The sequence below is a fragment of the Oculina patagonica genome, chromosome 9 (assembly GCF_052425735.1).
Source record: "Oculina patagonica isolate OP01 chromosome 9, crgOcupat, whole genome shotgun sequence".
Lineage (NCBI taxonomy): Eukaryota > Metazoa > Cnidaria > Anthozoa > Scleractinia > Oculinidae > Oculina > Oculina patagonica.
The window spans coordinates 12,026,403-12,044,339 of NC_135766.1; the positions used below are offsets into that span (position 1 = coordinate 12,026,403).

General features: G+C 37.7%; 1 protein-coding gene across 1 annotated transcript; it reads left to right on the forward strand.

Moving 5' to 3' along the window:
- The first annotated feature begins 998 nt into the window (after positions 1 to 998).
- LOC144665698 (uncharacterized) lies at positions 999 to 13,633 on the forward strand. The gene is made up of 14 exons (XM_078526989.1): positions 999 to 1,098; positions 1,543 to 1,663; positions 1,904 to 2,016; positions 2,995 to 3,066; positions 4,476 to 4,697; positions 4,998 to 5,171; positions 6,429 to 6,608; positions 7,197 to 7,337; positions 8,035 to 8,297; positions 8,880 to 8,961; positions 9,532 to 9,642; positions 11,608 to 11,733; positions 12,530 to 12,659; positions 13,529 to 13,633. Exons 1-13 carry the CDS (start codon positions 1,095 to 1,097, stop codon positions 12,652 to 12,654), a joined length of 1,734 nt encoding a protein of 577 aa, XP_078383115.1. The 5' UTR covers positions 999 to 1,094; the 3' UTR covers positions 12,655 to 12,659; positions 13,529 to 13,633.
- The last annotated feature ends 4,304 nt before the right edge of the window (positions 13,634 to 17,937 follow it).

Sequence of the window (17,937 nt, forward strand, 5' to 3'; positions counted from 1 at the left end):
AAAAGAAATCCAAAACATTTCGTTTGAATAAGAACATTTTCTAAATATATGATCATTTAATTTTCCTTTGAAGATAACATTTTTTAAGGTAAAATTTGTTGAACCACAAGAATTTCTTTTACTAAAGAACAATCGTGACGATACCGATGACGTCATGTTTGCTGATGAATTTAAATGCTTGCTGATGAATTTAAATGCTTCCTCGGAAGTCTTTAGCAATCTTCGGAAATGGTCGAAAAATTCTCGGAGACTTTCGTAAGGCATTCGAACAAAACTCGAAAAATATTCGGAAATCTTCGGACGAGAAATTACAAAATGTTGCAAAAAGTTGTTTGCAAGGAATAAAGTTGCTCGAAAGAAGAAAAGTTGTCAAGCAACTTGTGGCTAAGCCTAGTATACTTGTTTAGAAGAAATTCTAAAGGCTAGCAGTCCAAACCTACACGAGCATGCACTTTTAGGGCAATAAACAAGATTAATTAGGACGTACATGCAAATTAATACCCCAAGCGTGGTGCAAGGCTGTGGGTGAATGGACCCCCTTAAGGTCAGTTTCCTTTTTATGATAATAATTTCATCGGATGTTGTCGCGTATTTTGCAGGCTAAAATAAGAATCCCGCTGCCTTGGACCAATCAAAAACAAGGAAATAACGAACAAAACCAATAAAAGCCATTCGACTGTTCGTGCGGTTACCTTGTTGGAACGGCCGAAATAATGTTTAATGAAATTCGAAAAACAGAATAGACGGATTACACTAGATGTCTCAGAGAAGCGCAACTCGCTATTTTCCATGGTACTATATCATTGAGTACTTATCAATATAGAACATTGTGATATCACTCCCCTACTAGGCTGTTTGATTGAGATCCCGAACTGGGTAAAACGTATCATTGATTACAACTTAAGCGTAAATCTGTAATAAAGTCGGTCTTCTTACAGAATTTGTTTACTCTTTTAGCAAACATGTCACACTTTTATCAAGGCGACATTGAGCTGGATCCTGAATTGGGGGGTTACGTGCAAAGCGGAAATGGCGTAAGAGAACGTAAGAGGTTGTGGACCAGTCGAATTATACCGTACAGGATTCCTTTATACATGAGTATGTATACTTGTGTTAATTTCCGCGTTCTAGCCTGCTGATTGTTTATGTTATAGATAACTTTTTTATACATTCGGATAAAAAGAGTGACAAATCCATGCTCGTGTCTCCGAATGAAAACAAAACTTAAAAAAGATAAAATAAAAAGATAAGCTTAAACTATTTGCATACCGCTATGTCAGTTTTGGTATGGTTTCTCCACCGAACAAGGGGTATTTAATATTAAGTTTAAGCATTCGCCCTTGTGTCTGTTCTTGTGTGCCTGTTCCTATGCCCAGTCAAAAACAGCCTTAAGTTCATATACAATATTTTTTAACTGTTTTTATTTCCTGATGTTGTTTATTGACGAGTTTGATGAAACGGTCTAATTATTGATGCGGCTATGACAGCAACGACTACTTTGTGCATAACACTTTTTTATTCATTATTCTATTTTGTATTTAGGTCATATAACTTCAAATGTCCAACAAGCCATTAAGGATTTTCACAGCAAGACGTGCATACGATTTGCAAATTACATCAGTGGCTATCACAAAAATTACATTGAGTTTGGAAATAAAGATGGGTATGTAACAACATATTTTTTAATTAAATACATCGTTTTTATGATCTAATTTAAAGTTATAAAAAATCCAAATTAAAACCAATGAGAGTAAATCGAGAATTGTCTTAAAAAAGATAGAAAAACGGGATTTTAATCAACTGTGATCAAATTTAATATATCAATCCGTCCGTCCGACCGTCAGTCCATCCATAAGTAACGGGTTTCTTTTTCCCTACTTTTACGACTCTCTTCTTTTGCTAGATGCTCATCCATGGTTGGAAAGAGATACGCAGAACCAGGCAGGCAGTTAATCTCCATTGGGAACGGTTGCAATCATGTTGGAACAATCATTCACGAGATGATGCACGCCGTGGGTTAGAAACTGATATGATAATAATATATTAATCATGGATATTAGTAGAACTTTAGCCGCGTTCTATGTAAAATGAACAAATCCCATTGGTCAATCCCATTGTTTTCTATTCGCTGACAAAATACGCGCTCGTGTTACTCCTTAATTTGAAAGGACAATTAAAAGGATAATTGTAGGCTTTGGACTGCAATCCTTTAGAGTTTCTGCTAAAACAATTTGCGCCTCTTTCACTTTTTGCTCATAGAAAACTCGGGTTCTTAGTCTAAAGGTTAATAAGCGGGCATTTATTTGCTAAAATTAGGACGTGTTTATCGAAATTTTTGTGCGCGGCAGACTGGCAGTAGATTTATTTGTATTGGACTACAGTTACTCAACATAGAGATTATATTAGAAAATTGGGTTATTTAATACCGTATTTCCACGAATAACCGCCCTTTCTCAAATAACCCCTTCCTACAGGTCGAATAAGCAAAGTAGCAAAATGAGTGCCTCCCCCCTGCCCTCCTCATTTCTTTCATAACTGGTAAAGAAATCACATGGAAAGCCTGTTCTTTTGACACTTTTATGATCTCTTCAACTTCAGCTCCACTGGCACTAATACAGGAGAACAATTCTTCTTCGTTGAGTCCCTGTCAGTCTTTTCCACATCCAGAGAATTCGATTCCGATTTTATGCCCGTTACATGTTTTTAATTTTTTATTCTTTTATTTAATTTTTAAAGCTCATCAAAAGAACAGACTTAATTAATTTCAAGCGCCTTCCTTAAAAAAGCGCCCCTGCCCACCCTTTTGGCCCAAGTTAAAAAAAGAGCAGGGAAGCCATAACTTCATTTTTTTAACCTCAGCCTTTGGCTTCGGCAAATAATATTGATCTGCTCCCGACTGACAAATCGCGATATTTTTGCTCGACCTCGTCAAATATAACTGTTAATTACTAATTATTTGCTTAATTTTAACTAGCATTTTGTTTTGCACTTAAGGTTTCTTCCACGAACAAGCAAGAATCGATAGAGATAAATATGTAGAGATAAATTGGGAGAACATTCTAGATGGTAAGAAAGGTGTCACATTGACATTGCCCATACTTGATAAAGTTTTTTTTTTTACAAATCGTTTTAGTTTAATCACGATTTAGATCACGATATATTCTCAACCTCGTTCAGTATTAAAAAAAATCTGCAAAATTCATTATTGTTCTAAAAAAGAAATGTGAAAGAAAAAAAAACTGCTGTGTCCACAGTTCTTGCTACAGTTGCATTCGTATTAAAAGCAGCTGCTTATGGAGAATACCGCGATAGAAACAAAAAATCCTTTTGGTGAACTAATTTAAAAAAATATATATTATATAAAAGTTCCAGCGATTTTAATTCCATGAAAGAGCTCTTTCAATACGCTATTACTGAATGAAGAAAACTTGCACGAAAAACTATGCTGAAAAACTATTATAGACATTTTGACAAATTAATAGCGAATCCAAACCTTCAGATAAGGAGGGGGGTCTGTGGGGGTCATCCAGAACCTGGAATAAGGGTGGGGTGGATGCGGCGCAATCGCAAATGACTTTCCTTGGCCCTGCGGGCCTCTATTCAGACCGGGCTTTTTTGGACCTTCTCAGACCAGGTGGGGGGGGGGGGGGCTTCGGAAGCCTCCCCTATGTAACTTCCAGAATATTTAAGCAATCACCATGAAACTTAAAAGATGTATTGTACGTCCGAAACTCTTTCTTTTGGTATACGTCACGTGGTATGGTGACGTCACATCACGTGACAATTACATCATGATGTCAAAGCAGCCGCCATCTTGGATCCGCCATCTTGGATTTCAAAATTTTTCCAAAATGCCAGAAAACCACCCAAACACTGCAAAGTACTCAAAATGAATAAAAGTGTGCTTTAAACCCGTAAAAATGTAAAAATAATTCCATTTAAGTTGATTTTTATTAAGAGAAACACGCAAAATTACAAATTTGGAAAAAACATGCCTGTCTAAATGCCGTTGCCATGGTGATGTCAAGTTCCTGACACATCATCCAATCCTACCAAATTGTTGCCAGATAAATTTTAGGAAAACTCAGAAAGTTTGGCAGCGTTTGGTTAAATCTTAAAAAAGTTATAAAAGTTCAAAGTCAGCGCGGACCTCAAAAGCCCCCCCCCCCCCGGTCTGAATAGGGTTAAGCTGCCACCCACAAGTAGATTGAAAGTGATTGCTTTAATAACATGTGTTGTCAGCTTAACAGGGGTTCGTCATGAATTTTATCATGTAGCGTCGTAGAACTTGAAACGCCACAAAACGCCATCCTGTTACCTTCAGGATTTTCTTTTCAAATTTTTCGATAATCATCCGGTCAATTTTTTTATGAAAATTGTCACCCTCCTCCCCTCCCGGTGCAAACTTAGACATCTATTTATGTAGCAAGGAGATGACTAAGTGGAAAAAATGCATTACTTTATACTTTCGCAAGGTTTCTCAGACCAGTTTGACAAGTACAGTTGGAAGACGATCGATGATCTGGGCGTGTCTTATGACTATCAATCAATCATGCACTATGATCGAATGGCATTTACTAAAAACGGCAAACCAACCATTGTGGCTATTGGGAACGAGAATATGAGGTTTAAGTCTCCGGATTTCAAGCTCAGTACGCGAGATGCGGTAAAAATAAACGCTTTGTACGACTGTCAGAGTAAGTAATTTGGGCATTTATCGACTAATCATTTTTTGTTTATTTATTTATTTGTTTTTTAATTTATTTATCATCATCATCATCAACATTATTATTATCATTATCATCATTATTATCTTTTATTACTTGTTTATTATTATTATTCAACTTGAGGCTGGGCAAGTTAAATGTAATATCTTGTTATAAAATGAAGACCTCACACAATTAAGGAGTAGGAATATTGAAAGTAAAAGTTTGTATGAGGAACTGCGACACGAATTACGAGAGAAAAAAAAAATCAATTTTTCTTGTTATTTACAGCTACATCGTATGGTTGGACCTCATGGTCGGGATGGACGCCGTGTGATGACAATTGCTATCGAACCCGTGAGAGGTACTGCTACCATTCAGGGAATATCAAATCGTGTGGAGGAAAAGGGAATGCATACGGAGTGGAAACTCAAAAGGAGAAGTGCCCTGCCTCTATATGCCCAGGTGAAATTGAAGCTAGCTTAATGGAATGAGGAATTTCGAGAGACTCCAAATTATTACTCATATCAAAATTTAAACATCGTTCTGTCGCTTGTGTTATTTCAACAACAACGTCAATAGCAACTACAGCAACAACTACAACAAAAACTTTGCGATGAACTTGCATCCCATCCAGTGGGTAGTAGATTTACTCCTAGTCATTTCATGCTACAGATACCGGATTAGCTTCGGCCTGTATGGGCCACTAGCTATAGGCTCTCGACAGACTTTACCCCTACCTAACGTTTTGATGCATGGATAATTAACAATTATTCGCCTCAGGCTCAGTGAATCTCGGCGAATATTCGTAGAGACGAATATTTGCCGAGATTCACTGAGCTGAGGGAATAATTGTGGCTCCTTCTTAGACACAGGACACGTCACAAAGAACAAACCTATGTTTAGATTGTATTCCTCGTTCTGTTGTCCTATTGTTTAGTCTAATTCAGAGGTAATATCAAGAACTATAAAATAAAGAACTAAAACACGGAAACAAAAACACAGTGCTCGCTTAGATACAGTAAACAAGTTTAATTCATCAATTTTCACTTTAGTTTAAGCAATAAAAGAAGCAAAACAAACACTACGGAAAAGACAGATATCTAGTACCTTTGTGCAATTGTGTAAATCCTCTTGAAATGAGTCGAGTAGCTCTGATCTGAAGAGAACTGAATAATTTTTCGTCAATAATTTGTTGATCTACCACTGTGTTTCATGTGGCCGCGCGTGTGATCTCCAATACCACCGTGCTAAGCACCAATTCTAATGTCTTGAGAACCATCTCTTGAAAATATTTTCTGTTCAAAAGCCTTGGAAGCCAATTTTCAAAATTCCAAATGTTTTGAATACTCCGGACTTGACGTGATATCTTTCGAATGAACGAAAATTTCATTCAGGAAATGCCGCCATGTTTACTTGCCTGAATGGCGAGGTGAATATGACGTCATAAACCAGAGCTTCTTAGCCAATAACATAAGAATGTCGCATTCTTATATTCACCTCCTCAAATTAGACTAATATCTAATGTCCCTTTAGTGGTCCACGGGCGGTGAAACACTCGGATTAAACCAATAATAACACTAAAAGACCAGATTTAACTCAACACACAAACTATGTGCTCCATTTACTGACCATAATTCTATTCGGTCATACAATGACATCAGCAATACTATAGTACCACTTCGTGACTGTAACGTGTTAACTTTCCCGCTTGCCTAACAGTTCCTGTCAATGGTCACTGGGGCCGCTGGTCTGAGTGGGAGTCTTGCAGTAAGACATGTAATGACGGCGTCAGAAGACGAGTACGGACATGCACCAATCCTCCACCGGCTCATGGCGGGAAACCTTGCCCAGGCAGTGAAAATGATAGTCAAATGTGCATCTTAAAACGGTGCCATCTTGGTGAGCTATATTAACAAAGCAAATAGTGACGAATTTCAACAATAGTAGAAGGTCCAGTAAATGATATGTTTAGTTTACTACCTGCTTTTATGTAGATTTAACAGAGTTTACCACTTGTTGAGTATATTTTACTCATGTACCAGAATCTTCAATTCACAACATATCCCCTCTAGATAGAACTCTAAATTCGTAATTAACCTCCGCCAAAATAACTACTGCGTCTATTTTCAAGGTAGTATAATAATAAAGGAAAAGAATCAGTTGCATTTTCACAGAGTGGCAAGTCATCCATCGGAAGTGCTGGTTTTCGAGCTAACTATTTGTTTTTCAAAATCAATTATCTGCCAGCCGCATTTACCTACGTTATGCTCTTGTTATTTATTTTTATAGGCGATTTATCACCCCTCCCCCTCTCCAAGAAAGGGCCCTCGTGGGCTAAGCGTCAGAAACGTCTCGGTTCACATAGGGTACTACATCCATTCTGACGTTAGCGCAGTATATTACTGATAACTTGTCTGTGTTTCTCACAGAAGACTAAGGATCCCGTATCTTCTTTAGATTTTAATACCCTATTCCCTTTATCGACAGACAACGACGACACGGACTTTGAAAATTCCCGCCTGGGGATGTGGCGTAATTCGTACACAGATAACCTCAACTGGGACTTAAATCGATTCCACACACAAACCGTAGACACAGGTCCTATGAAAGATCACACAAGTGGTCTAGGTAATGTGTTATTTGCCTTGGTTTTCTCGCTTTCCATTAGTAACAATAAATCGCTTCAAGAGACCACAAATCTCCCTGTAGCTCGATGGTTAGGATATCCAACCGATGCGCAAAAGATCATGTCTTCGACTCCTGTCAAGCAGGACTCAGGTTTTCTTCTTTATCCTGTTGCAACAGGAATTACATCTTTGTCAGAATTATGCGAACCCGTTAAAAAAATAATCTAAAGATAAATGTAAGCCACAATACATGTTTCGCATGAGACCCATTATGCGGCGAGTTTCAATTTCGTTCCTGGATTTTAGTTTGATTTTTGAATCTTTCTTCGATAGAAGTTTGACTTAATATTTGGTGTGAGGTTCATTTGATCAGTTCATTGCTTGATATTTGATTTTGATTTCTTTTTTTTACTGGGTATATTGTTACCACATAAGCAATTTTTTGGCCCTAATACGCTATTATTTTTTTTGATATAATTAATAATAAAATATAAGAGACCATAAGAGGGTGATTTTCAAATTTGTAAAAGACGATGTAATCTATATCGATTAAGAAGTCCTTGTACAGGCTCCAAAATCGACATCGGGAAGAGAAAAAAATGGGACTGATTTGCAGCCTACCATTACATAAAAGAGAAAATGGTTGATGAACTTACAATAAAAAAAATCAAATAAATTAAAATAAATTAATTTTGCAGGATATTACCTTTACGTGGAATCTTCAGGAACTGTGGCTGGCGAAACTGCTGACCTAGTAGGCCCGTGGATCGCAGCAAAACGTGAAGGACAGTGTCTCAAGTTTTACTACACCATGTATGGTAAAACAATGGGTAGCCTGTCAATCAAGATGGAATTGTCGAATGGCAAGAGTTGGTTTATTTTCTACAAAAATGGAAACCAAGGCATGAAATGGAGGAAGGGGACCGGGAACATTGATGTTCCTTTGGGCTTATCGTATCGGGTAAGAGCAGCATATTTTCTACCATCAAACTACTTAATATAATATTAATAATATTGTTCGTTTTGGGATTTTTCGAATTGTATCACGCTTCGTACTTTTCGAAATCTGTTATTAAAATACAAAACACTGGAGAACAACGAGAAACACGGTCTGCTGTACTAACATACAGTCAATAGCCCAATTTCGATATTTTAAAATTCAGCCTAAAACAATAGACATCACAACGAGGCTCCGGGGAATAAACCCCACAAACTCTATAGTTTGGTCCCCGGAGCCTCGTCCTGAGGTCTATTGTTTTAGGCTGAATTTTAATATATCGAAATTGGGCTATTATTTTGCGGTTTTAAAACTTGGCCAATCGGGTTGTTTGCTGCTATACAATGTGTTTTAGTGCACATGAGCTATTTTTGTCATTGAAATTGTCCAGATTTGAATGTAAGTCATTAATAAACAATGACAGTAAATCTGCAAGAGAAAATATCTCGTTCGGAAAATAGCTTAATTGTTTAAGTTTGTAGTAAATAATAAAGATTGTATTTTTCAGCTTGATTATTCCGTGTACACCATGTGCTTTGATTTCAGCTCACAATACAATGCAAAATTGGTCAAACTGGATACTCCGATATTGCCATCGATGACGTGTACATCGACCCCGGGTTATGCAGTAAGCAAGCCGTCCATGCATTATTTCTATATTTGCATAGTTGTTTTGTTTGTCACCTTTTCTGCATCAAAGTGAGTTAAGTCGTTCAAAGCGCTAGTCTCCCTGGCAGTCGTTCTTTAGGTCATCACTCATTGCTTCTTCTCCAATATAAGAAAGGCCATAAATGACGACACAAACAATGCCTTCGATAGAGACTAATAAAGCGCCATAAAAAGAAATGCCCACACTATTGTAATTGTAACATTTCTTTATTTTGGCTTCGTTTAAGTAAAGAAATTAATAAATAAGTTAATTTAAGTAATGCATTGTAACTCGAGGAATTATATTAGTTAATTTCAATTTTCTGTAGAGGGAGCGCACAGACATTTATTTTTTTTTTCTCTCTCTTTTTCTTATTTGTTATTTGTTAATCGTATTTATGTAGTGCCTTTGTTGTAAAAAAAGTATTCATTAAATGCAGAAAAAGAAAAAAAAAAGGGGAAGAAAGCAGATACATAGTGGGATATGCAAATAAGTTTTCATGGTCACCCGTATGGCTTTAGTCTTAGCCTTTTGAATATCGTTCATCAGATTGTCAAGATGACTTTTACACCTGCCATATTTGGGCCGCTAAAGGAGAATGCTCTGCTAACGAAGTCTGGATGAAACGAAACTGCAAGAGAAGCTGTCACGTTTGTGAAGGTAAAACAGATAGTCCTATTTATCTCAGATGTTTGTAGTGGGAAAGAAAACTTTTAAGTATACAAGAACCGTATATTACATTTCATTACCCGCCTATGTTAAAAGTTACTTACCTAGTGATGTCGGCGTGAGTACTTGTTTCGATTACAAAAAGATTACAATGAAAACCTTTAAAGTCAATCTAAATACATGTTTTTTCTTTCTCGACTATTTACGTTACCAAATAATTATTGATTGATTTTTAGAGCGAAATATTCAATAAACTGTGGCTGCGGTCACATCTAGACTGCTAACTATAGTTAGGACGGCGTTAACTATAGTTAGCTATTTCGGTAATGTGACCGCTTCTCTGTTCGCCCTAACTATAGTTAGAAAATTTACGCCTCGCTGATCCAAAACAATACACACTAACTATAGTTATACCCAAGCAAGGTTCATGGGTTAGGGCCGAATCGCACTAGCGGACAAATTTTGTAACAATTGCTAGATTTCATCATTAACGTGTCACTTGTTACAGAAAACAAGTGCGAGTGCGTTTTTTGAGACCTAGAACTTGTCCAACATTTCAGGAAAACAAAGAAGCAGTTGTCTTATGATTGGTCCGCGTTGCACGCGCCATAGATGTTGTCAAACAATTGCAAAAACAAGTGCGAACGACTTGTCGGACAAGGGCAAATTTTGTCAAAACGGACAAATCATCAAAGGGGCCGAAGTCCTGCCTCAAGGCAGGACAATTCATGACAAGTCGCATTCCCATGCCCCTCGTAATGCCAGGTAACAATACGTTGTTGATTGGCTATTGTGTTTGGCCCAAATTGCACCGAAAAACAACACGCACTCGAAAGTTGTTGGGATAGTATGCACCGTGATGTGGCTCTCACTATCATAATCCAGCCGCAAAATCTTTTCGCGAGAGGCAAAGCATATTTATAAGTGAAGTGTTTCGGTCAAATGTAAGAATGAGAAAAGAAAAAGTTATCTTGAGACGGCTCATTATTCTACTGCATGTGAACACGCGTACTTTAAATGCGAATTGTTTTAAATTTTTTTACCGCGTTGTGCTGCATATTTGATGTTTGCCCAAGACGGCCGTGCTGAGAAATGTACAGGGATGGCAGAAGCACGTGCAGAGCTATTGTACTAATAATTACACCTTTTGTTTTCTTCAAAATGTCTCTGACTTGTCGCGACAATTTTGTTTTTGTAAAAAATGTTATGACATTTAAAACTTGTCCGCTAGTGCGATTCGGCCCTTAGTCTTAAGTTTGCAAACGAAAAGCCAATCAGAATGCGACAATTCTTTTCGCACGTGCGAGATGAACATAAATTTGCAAAACAAAGCGTCAAGGGAAGGAAAACAAGAAAAACAACATGCCAAGAAATTAGATATCATCAATGTTAGCAAAAATTAAGCTCGAATTCTTCGGTTTCTAGCATCCTTACTTCATTTTATTCTCTTCAACGCCGAAATGCCGTGCAAAACTTGAAAAAATAGAGGAACAACTGGACACAAATAAACAACAAGGGCTGTCATGAACTAATTTAAATACCAAATTATTCACAACCTAATCAGAACTAACTATAGTTAACTGCATTGGTGTGACCGCAAAGACGACCGAAAACACTAACTATAGTTAGGTATGACGTCACGTAACTTGAGACTTACTATAGTTAAACTTAAGTTACTTCGTAGATGTGACCGCAGCCTGTATCTCACCCGAAAGTTATCGAAATGGATTTTCTTTTCAGAATAATATTTCAGTCGCACGCATTCAGCCTCCATACATTTTTCTTATATGTGAAAGTAAGATTTATTTCTTTGCGACTATAGTGACACACATCAACTACTACTTGAAACTTCCCATCATGGGAATATTTTCTCAATGGCATTTTTCTTTACAACCAGTATAGAATTTCGTCTCTAAATTGTCCAATTACCTCCGGCTTTATGCATGATTATTGCAGGTATAACCCCCTCAAGTTGTGAGGACAGCAACAAAGTCCAGTGCCCACTTTGGGCTAAAAATGGCGAATGTGAAAAGAATCCGACTTGGATGAAAGTCAACTGTCGAAAAAGCTGCAAAGTTTGCAGTAAGTACCTCAAGTATTTTGCAATTTCACTCAGTGGGGTTCGTTGCGATCAAGAAAGCTAGAAGAAGGAACACTAAAACGAAGTTTGAAATTTTACTTGCATATTAGTCACCTGCATCTGTTAAGTTGAAAGCAAATTGATTCGATTGACTCAATCGAAACTTGTTTTTATAGTATCGCTTAAGGACCGGTCAATTGGGGCGACCCACCCCTGAAGTGGCACAGAAAAACTTAGTCCCCCCCCAGCCAAAATCAGTATTGTGGACCACGCCAGAATCTCAAAAAAAAAAAAAATCGAGATCCAATTTTTCATAGCCCACCTCCCTCTGTACTTTATGACCAGTCCCTTACGTTCGCCCTTTATTCTCTTGCATTTGAATTAACACTGAATTATAACTGACGACCAAGTATTTTTTGCAACATTTTCTTACGGCTTTTAGGGCAGTAATACTGTATTGCAAGTTGAGAAATGTTCTTGTGTGTATTACCATAGTATTGACGTTTGGCAAAGCATAAAGCTAATTTCTTCTTCGCGCAACGACACATACACGAACACGTTACTGCAAAGGCAATTTCAGCTTGTATGGTTAAATTGCTAAATTAGAAAAGTACTGCCATATATAAATTTATGAACGGTCTCTCAATCGGGAAGGTAGTAAAGCCATTCCGTTTGCTCATCATCTAGTGAGTTGTTCGATCTGTCTGTCTGTCTGTCTGTCTGTCTGACAGACATTCAGCTAGTTGATCAGAAAATCAGTCAGCCTTATTATAATTTTCAACATTTTACTTTTGGCAGGTCCTAAACCATCTACGTGTACAGATTCAAATAAAAGTTGTCCCGCATGGGCCCAACAGGGTGAATGCACCAAAAATGCTATTTGGATGAAGCCTAACTGCAAGTTGAGCTGCAAGCAGTGCTAAGAGAGGTAAAAAGTCGTTATAGCTTAAATCATATTGCTTCATTTTTTAATAAACATTTTCTTGATCGTGAATTGAAGATAGCAGTTTGTCTGAAAGAAGTCTATATAAAAACAACGATATACGTATACGGCTCCTTCTAAGGGCGCATTCATATGGTCTCGGGTAGCCTAGTCGTCAATCTTCTTTCCGAGTTACCCTGGTAAAGCTATATTTTCTCTTTTCTCTTTGAAAAATTCAACCAACTCGGGTGGGCGAGCTGTCTTCTGTCCGCAGGAAGGGTAACCTTGGTAAGCAAGACGATTTTTTCTCATATAATAAAAACTTTGGTTCGCCTACTCGGGGTAACAAACGGCGTGGCGAGTATAACGTTATGCCCAGATTAAAGGTTCCAAAGCACAAATTAATATCAAAACAACAAAATAAAGCTCGCCAATGCTCACAGTTAAAGTACGAACGAAAGAAACTCAAAGGAAAAAGGATAACTGAGCATTTGAATATTGTAGCGGTTCTTCTCACCCAGGGCCAACTTTGATTGGCCTGTGTGAACAACCCTTTTTGAAAGACACACAATAAAGGTGTTAAATGTTAAGCTCGGTGAATATAATGTTAAAAATGAATTTTCGTTTGCTTTGAACATTTCATCTTTATCAATTTTTTTATATAAACGGCGGCTAATAAAGTTGTGTCGGGAGAAAGGGTGTCAATAGCAATAACAATTACACCGACGTGCGAGAACACATTTTGCTATAAGAACACACTTTTCTATAAGAAGCGAGTGTCAGCCTTCAGTTTGAGAAAGACAGTAAAGAAAGCATATTTCGTGAGGTAGAGCAATGTATAAGTAGTTATTTCTATTCATTTATTTTTTTGGCAGGTTGCAGTTGGGGACCAGAAGAAGTGTAGCGGTCATAGTCTTCCTTAACATAAATATTTAGAAAACCATTCTGGGTAAAAAGTAAATAAACAGCAATTTGACCGATTGATTTTGCATCGTTTGAATTCCCCCCAATGTGATTATTCTTCTAATCCACCTAGCCAGGTTGGAATTAATTGTTATCTTTCAAACGATTAGAAGAATTATACCAGAATACAAATGTAAGGCTGCACTCTAATTGGCTAAGCTAACGCAGATAATCAGTCGCCAGTGTGCAGAGGCTAAAATTCAGAGGAAGAACATCGCCAGGAAAGTTTACGACGGCGGATGCAAGCGCACAGCATTGCAATGCAAAAACAAACTTCACAAAAAATTCTTCTTTCACCGAAGATAGCGCAAATACTGACAATAATGTCTCCTTGCTAAACGCTTGAAAGCCCTGTTCTTTCGAAGTGCTTAATGATAGACAATCGAAAAACAAAGATTTAATGGAAACTTTATTGTAATTTCAAGCAATATTTTTCGGTTAAATTGTAAAAGATTTGTGCAAGAACCGTGAAATCGCATAAATTACACACCAGGCATGAAACGTGTTTGAAACTGACACCTAGCGTGAACAATGCAATAACAAGCATGTATAGGTGAAACGTTTTTCGTTGAACATGTTTCGTGTTAAATGTGAACGCAGCTTCAGTGACTTTAAGCTGTTATAGTTACAAGAAAATTCCCAGTGCTATTTCTCAGTATTAATTGAAAATTTTCTTGACGTGAGCAGTTTTAGATGTATTTCTAGCGATTTCAGAAGGCCCAAATATAAAATTTTCCCAGGGGAGCATGCCCTCGTACCCCCCCCCCCCCCCTTGATGGCTTGTGATCATAGCATCGCTTTTGGTCGGCACTCTCAAGCCGCCACTTGTCCAATTACTCCAACTGCAGTACTTATTGACCAGTCCCTAAAGGTTTAAATCAGTGAATAACAATATTTTGGGGAAATTTTTATACTATTTAGCAAATGATCATTTGTCAAAAGCATGGTATAAAAAGTAACAATACATGGCATAGCATCAGTTCTAAAAAAATTGTAAAATTCCTCAATTATTCATGAGGTGCAAACTAATCCCAGCACAGTATTCAGATCACATGTACACAACTGTAAACCCCAATACAAATCAAACAATATAATTAACTTTTGATACAAACTCCTGCTAAGCTAATTAGTATTCATTAATTATGGGTTAGAGAATGTTGTTAGTGTTTAGTTGACAAATTCACGCACGCGCTGGCCGCACAATACCGGAACGAGAAATTTTCAATTTCGAGTTCATTGTGAGGCCAGCAAGTGCGTGTATTTGTCAACAAAACACAAACAGACTCTAACCCTTTTAATATACAATCTGAGTACACTGCAAGCGATCATCGACTTAACGAAGTTCAAACAATAATGTTTAAAAATAAAAAAGTGTAGTAGTAAATAACTACACGGGATTAGATCAATGATATAAATATCACAAATAAGCCATACAAAAAATAAAGCTTATAATGGTTCATAAAATTGTTCATCAGCTGTGGTCGTTCATAAATACAGTCAGCGAGAAGCTTGTTTGAAGCAAGTCGATGGCTTTTACCACCAAGCAACAAGCAAGTCAACCGCACACACAAATGTATCTATTGAGCTGCAGTCCCGGGGCTGCAGTTTGCCTTTGAACATGAAAGCGCATTCAAGTTGTTATCCTCTTCGATTTTGTTTGGTATTGGATCGTTGGTAATTTGAGGAATATATTTATCTTCCACTTCTGCAAGCCTTGAAGCTAAACACACTTTCAGTAATGCACGATTTTTGTGCATTATTGTCAATACTGCAATGTCGGTGTTTGCTGACGACAGGTAAAGCAAAATCACGTGATCTATTTTAAACAATTGCGCGTGTGGATTTTGGACAGTGAACGAAGATAGTATATTAACTTTTGATACAGATCTCAACTGATTCGCATAACAATACTTTGCATTCAATTTATTCTTTTCATTTCACAAGTATAATAAAATATTCGCGTGCGATCTGTATGGCCGTTTACAATGGCTCGCCTATCGGCTCGCCATTGTAACCGCCCATACAGATCTCCAGCTCATATTTTATCTTCTACTTATAACATAGCTAGCAGAGCCGCGCAATCAAATTCAGTATAAATAAGCATGCTCAAAATCCCGATAGTGCACGCTGATGACGTAATCGACTATTGAAAATCTCACTGAGAAAAGCTCAAACTGTGTTTTGCGAAAGCGATGAAATCTCATCTTTGGTTTATGGAAAGCGGAATCTTTTCAATTTTTTGTGCTTTTCTTCATTCAAACTGACAAACAACAAAAACTAACGTGCGAGTCTCGAAAGACGAAAAACATTTTTTCACGGCCCTAACGTGTAAGAATCGGCCAACCATGAATAACAACAGTTCGATGGAATTATAACTAGCAGCCAAACGAAGGTTTTCACGCGCGTTTTCAGCCGTTTACCAAAGTGTCAACGGCTCTGTTGTGATTTCGACCGCTCGGAGAAAATATAATTCAGCGAACGACATCCAATCACCGTTTTCAAAAGAAAAACGTTTATTTTCATAACGGCCCTTCTACAAGGCAACCACGAATAAGATCGGTCCAGAAAATATTAAAAACTACGCTGTGATGAAACCGAACTCAAGAAGCTAGAGTTGCCCGAGGCGATAGCCTCGGGAAACTCTTACGCTTCTTTTGTGTTCTCCAAACTTCCCGCGTGCTCCTTATGGGTTAGAGACTGTTGTGAGTGTTTTGTTGACAAATACACGCACGCGCTGGCCGCACAATGAACGAGAAATTTTCAATCTGCACGAGGCGAGCCGGCCGAGGCAGGAAAAGCGGAGGCAGCAAGGGGGCCCGAACGGACAGACTCAACCCAACCGGACCGCAAGCGATCACGACACACTGAACGAACTTCAAACAATAAGCTTAATGTTTAAAAATAAGAAGTGTGGTAATAAATAAGTTTAATTACACGGGATTACATCAATAATATAAAAATCACAAATAAGCCTTACAGAAATAAAGCTTAAAATGGTTCATAAAATCGTTCATCAGCTGTGGTCGTTCATAAATACAGTCAGTAAAAAGCTTGTTCAAAGCGAGTCGATGGCTTTCACAATCAAGCAACTACAAGCAAGTCAATCGCACAAAAATGTATTTATTGAGCTGCAGTTTACCTTTGAACATGGAAGCGCTTTAAGTTGTTATCCTCTTCGATTTTGTTTGGTATTGAATCGTTGATAATTTGAGAAATATATTTTTCTTCCACTTCTACAAGCCTTGAAGTTGAAGACATTTTCAATAATGCACGTTTTGTGTGCATTATTGTCAATACTGCACGCTGTCGGAGTTTGCTGACGACAGATAAAGCAAAATCACGTGATCTATTTTAACCAATTGCGCGCGTGGATTTTGGACAGTGAACGAAGATTGTATATTAAATAACGATAGTGCACGCTAAAGCATGAACAAATTATTAACTATTAGTCTAAAAAAAAACATTTGTCTAAAAAATAAATTGCGCCGTAGGTTACACCCGCAAAAAATTCAAGCACATGCAATGGGCGTTAAATAAATTAAAGCAAGCCGAAATCCCCCCCCCCCCCCTATCACTTTTCTAATGGTCCGTCCCTAAAATGACAGGAAAAAACGCACGGAAATTTTGAATGATGACATGGATAAGTAGGTGCTAAGAAGCTGTGTCAATGCCTTTAAGTCTGCTCTCAAGACATATGGGTTATTAGTACATTTTTCCAGAGGTAAATTCAAAAATGGGGCGTTCTGATTGGTCGAGAAGCTCGGTTCATGATGCTATATTCATCGAGCTAGGCGGTTAATAAAGGTATTTCAAGGCTAAGCCATGCCAACTTTGCCATCCAGGCAAGTAAGCATGGCGGCGTTTACTGAATGAAATTTTAACACATTCGAAAGAAATCACTCCAAGTTCTGGATGTTCAAAACATTGGGAGTATTTCAAGTTGACTACCAAGGCTTTTGGACCGAAAATATTTTCAAGAGATGGTTCTCAAGGCATTAACATTGCTCGTAAACAAGGTGGTTCGGTGGAATGACCAATTATGATTCAGTTCTCTTCTGACCCGAGCTGCTCATTTCGAAAGGATTCGCACCATTGTTCAGTATTCACCAACGACTAAACAAAGGTACCACACTTCACAACTTGTTATTACAAAGTGTGACAAGTGTTATTACAAAGTGCAACAGGTATTACAAAGTGTGATGATTATTACAAAGTGCGACAGAACATACCCCCTCCCCCTTTCAGGTGGCAGTCACAGAAACGATTTCTGTAAAAAATATTAGAGTTGAATTCGCCGAGAGCATACATCGAAAAGTTACAG

Bases quoted from the DNA above. Each gene is read 5' to 3' on its own strand.
- LOC144665698 (XM_078526989.1), top strand. The intron at 6,609-7,196 runs GTGAGCTATATT...CTTTATCGACAG, and splicing joins CTTAAAACGGTGCCATCTTG to ACAACGACGACACGGACTTT. The intron at 11,734-12,529 runs GTAAGTACCTCA...TACTTTTGGCAG, and splicing joins AAAAAGCTGCAAAGTTTGCA to GTCCTAAACCATCTACGTGT.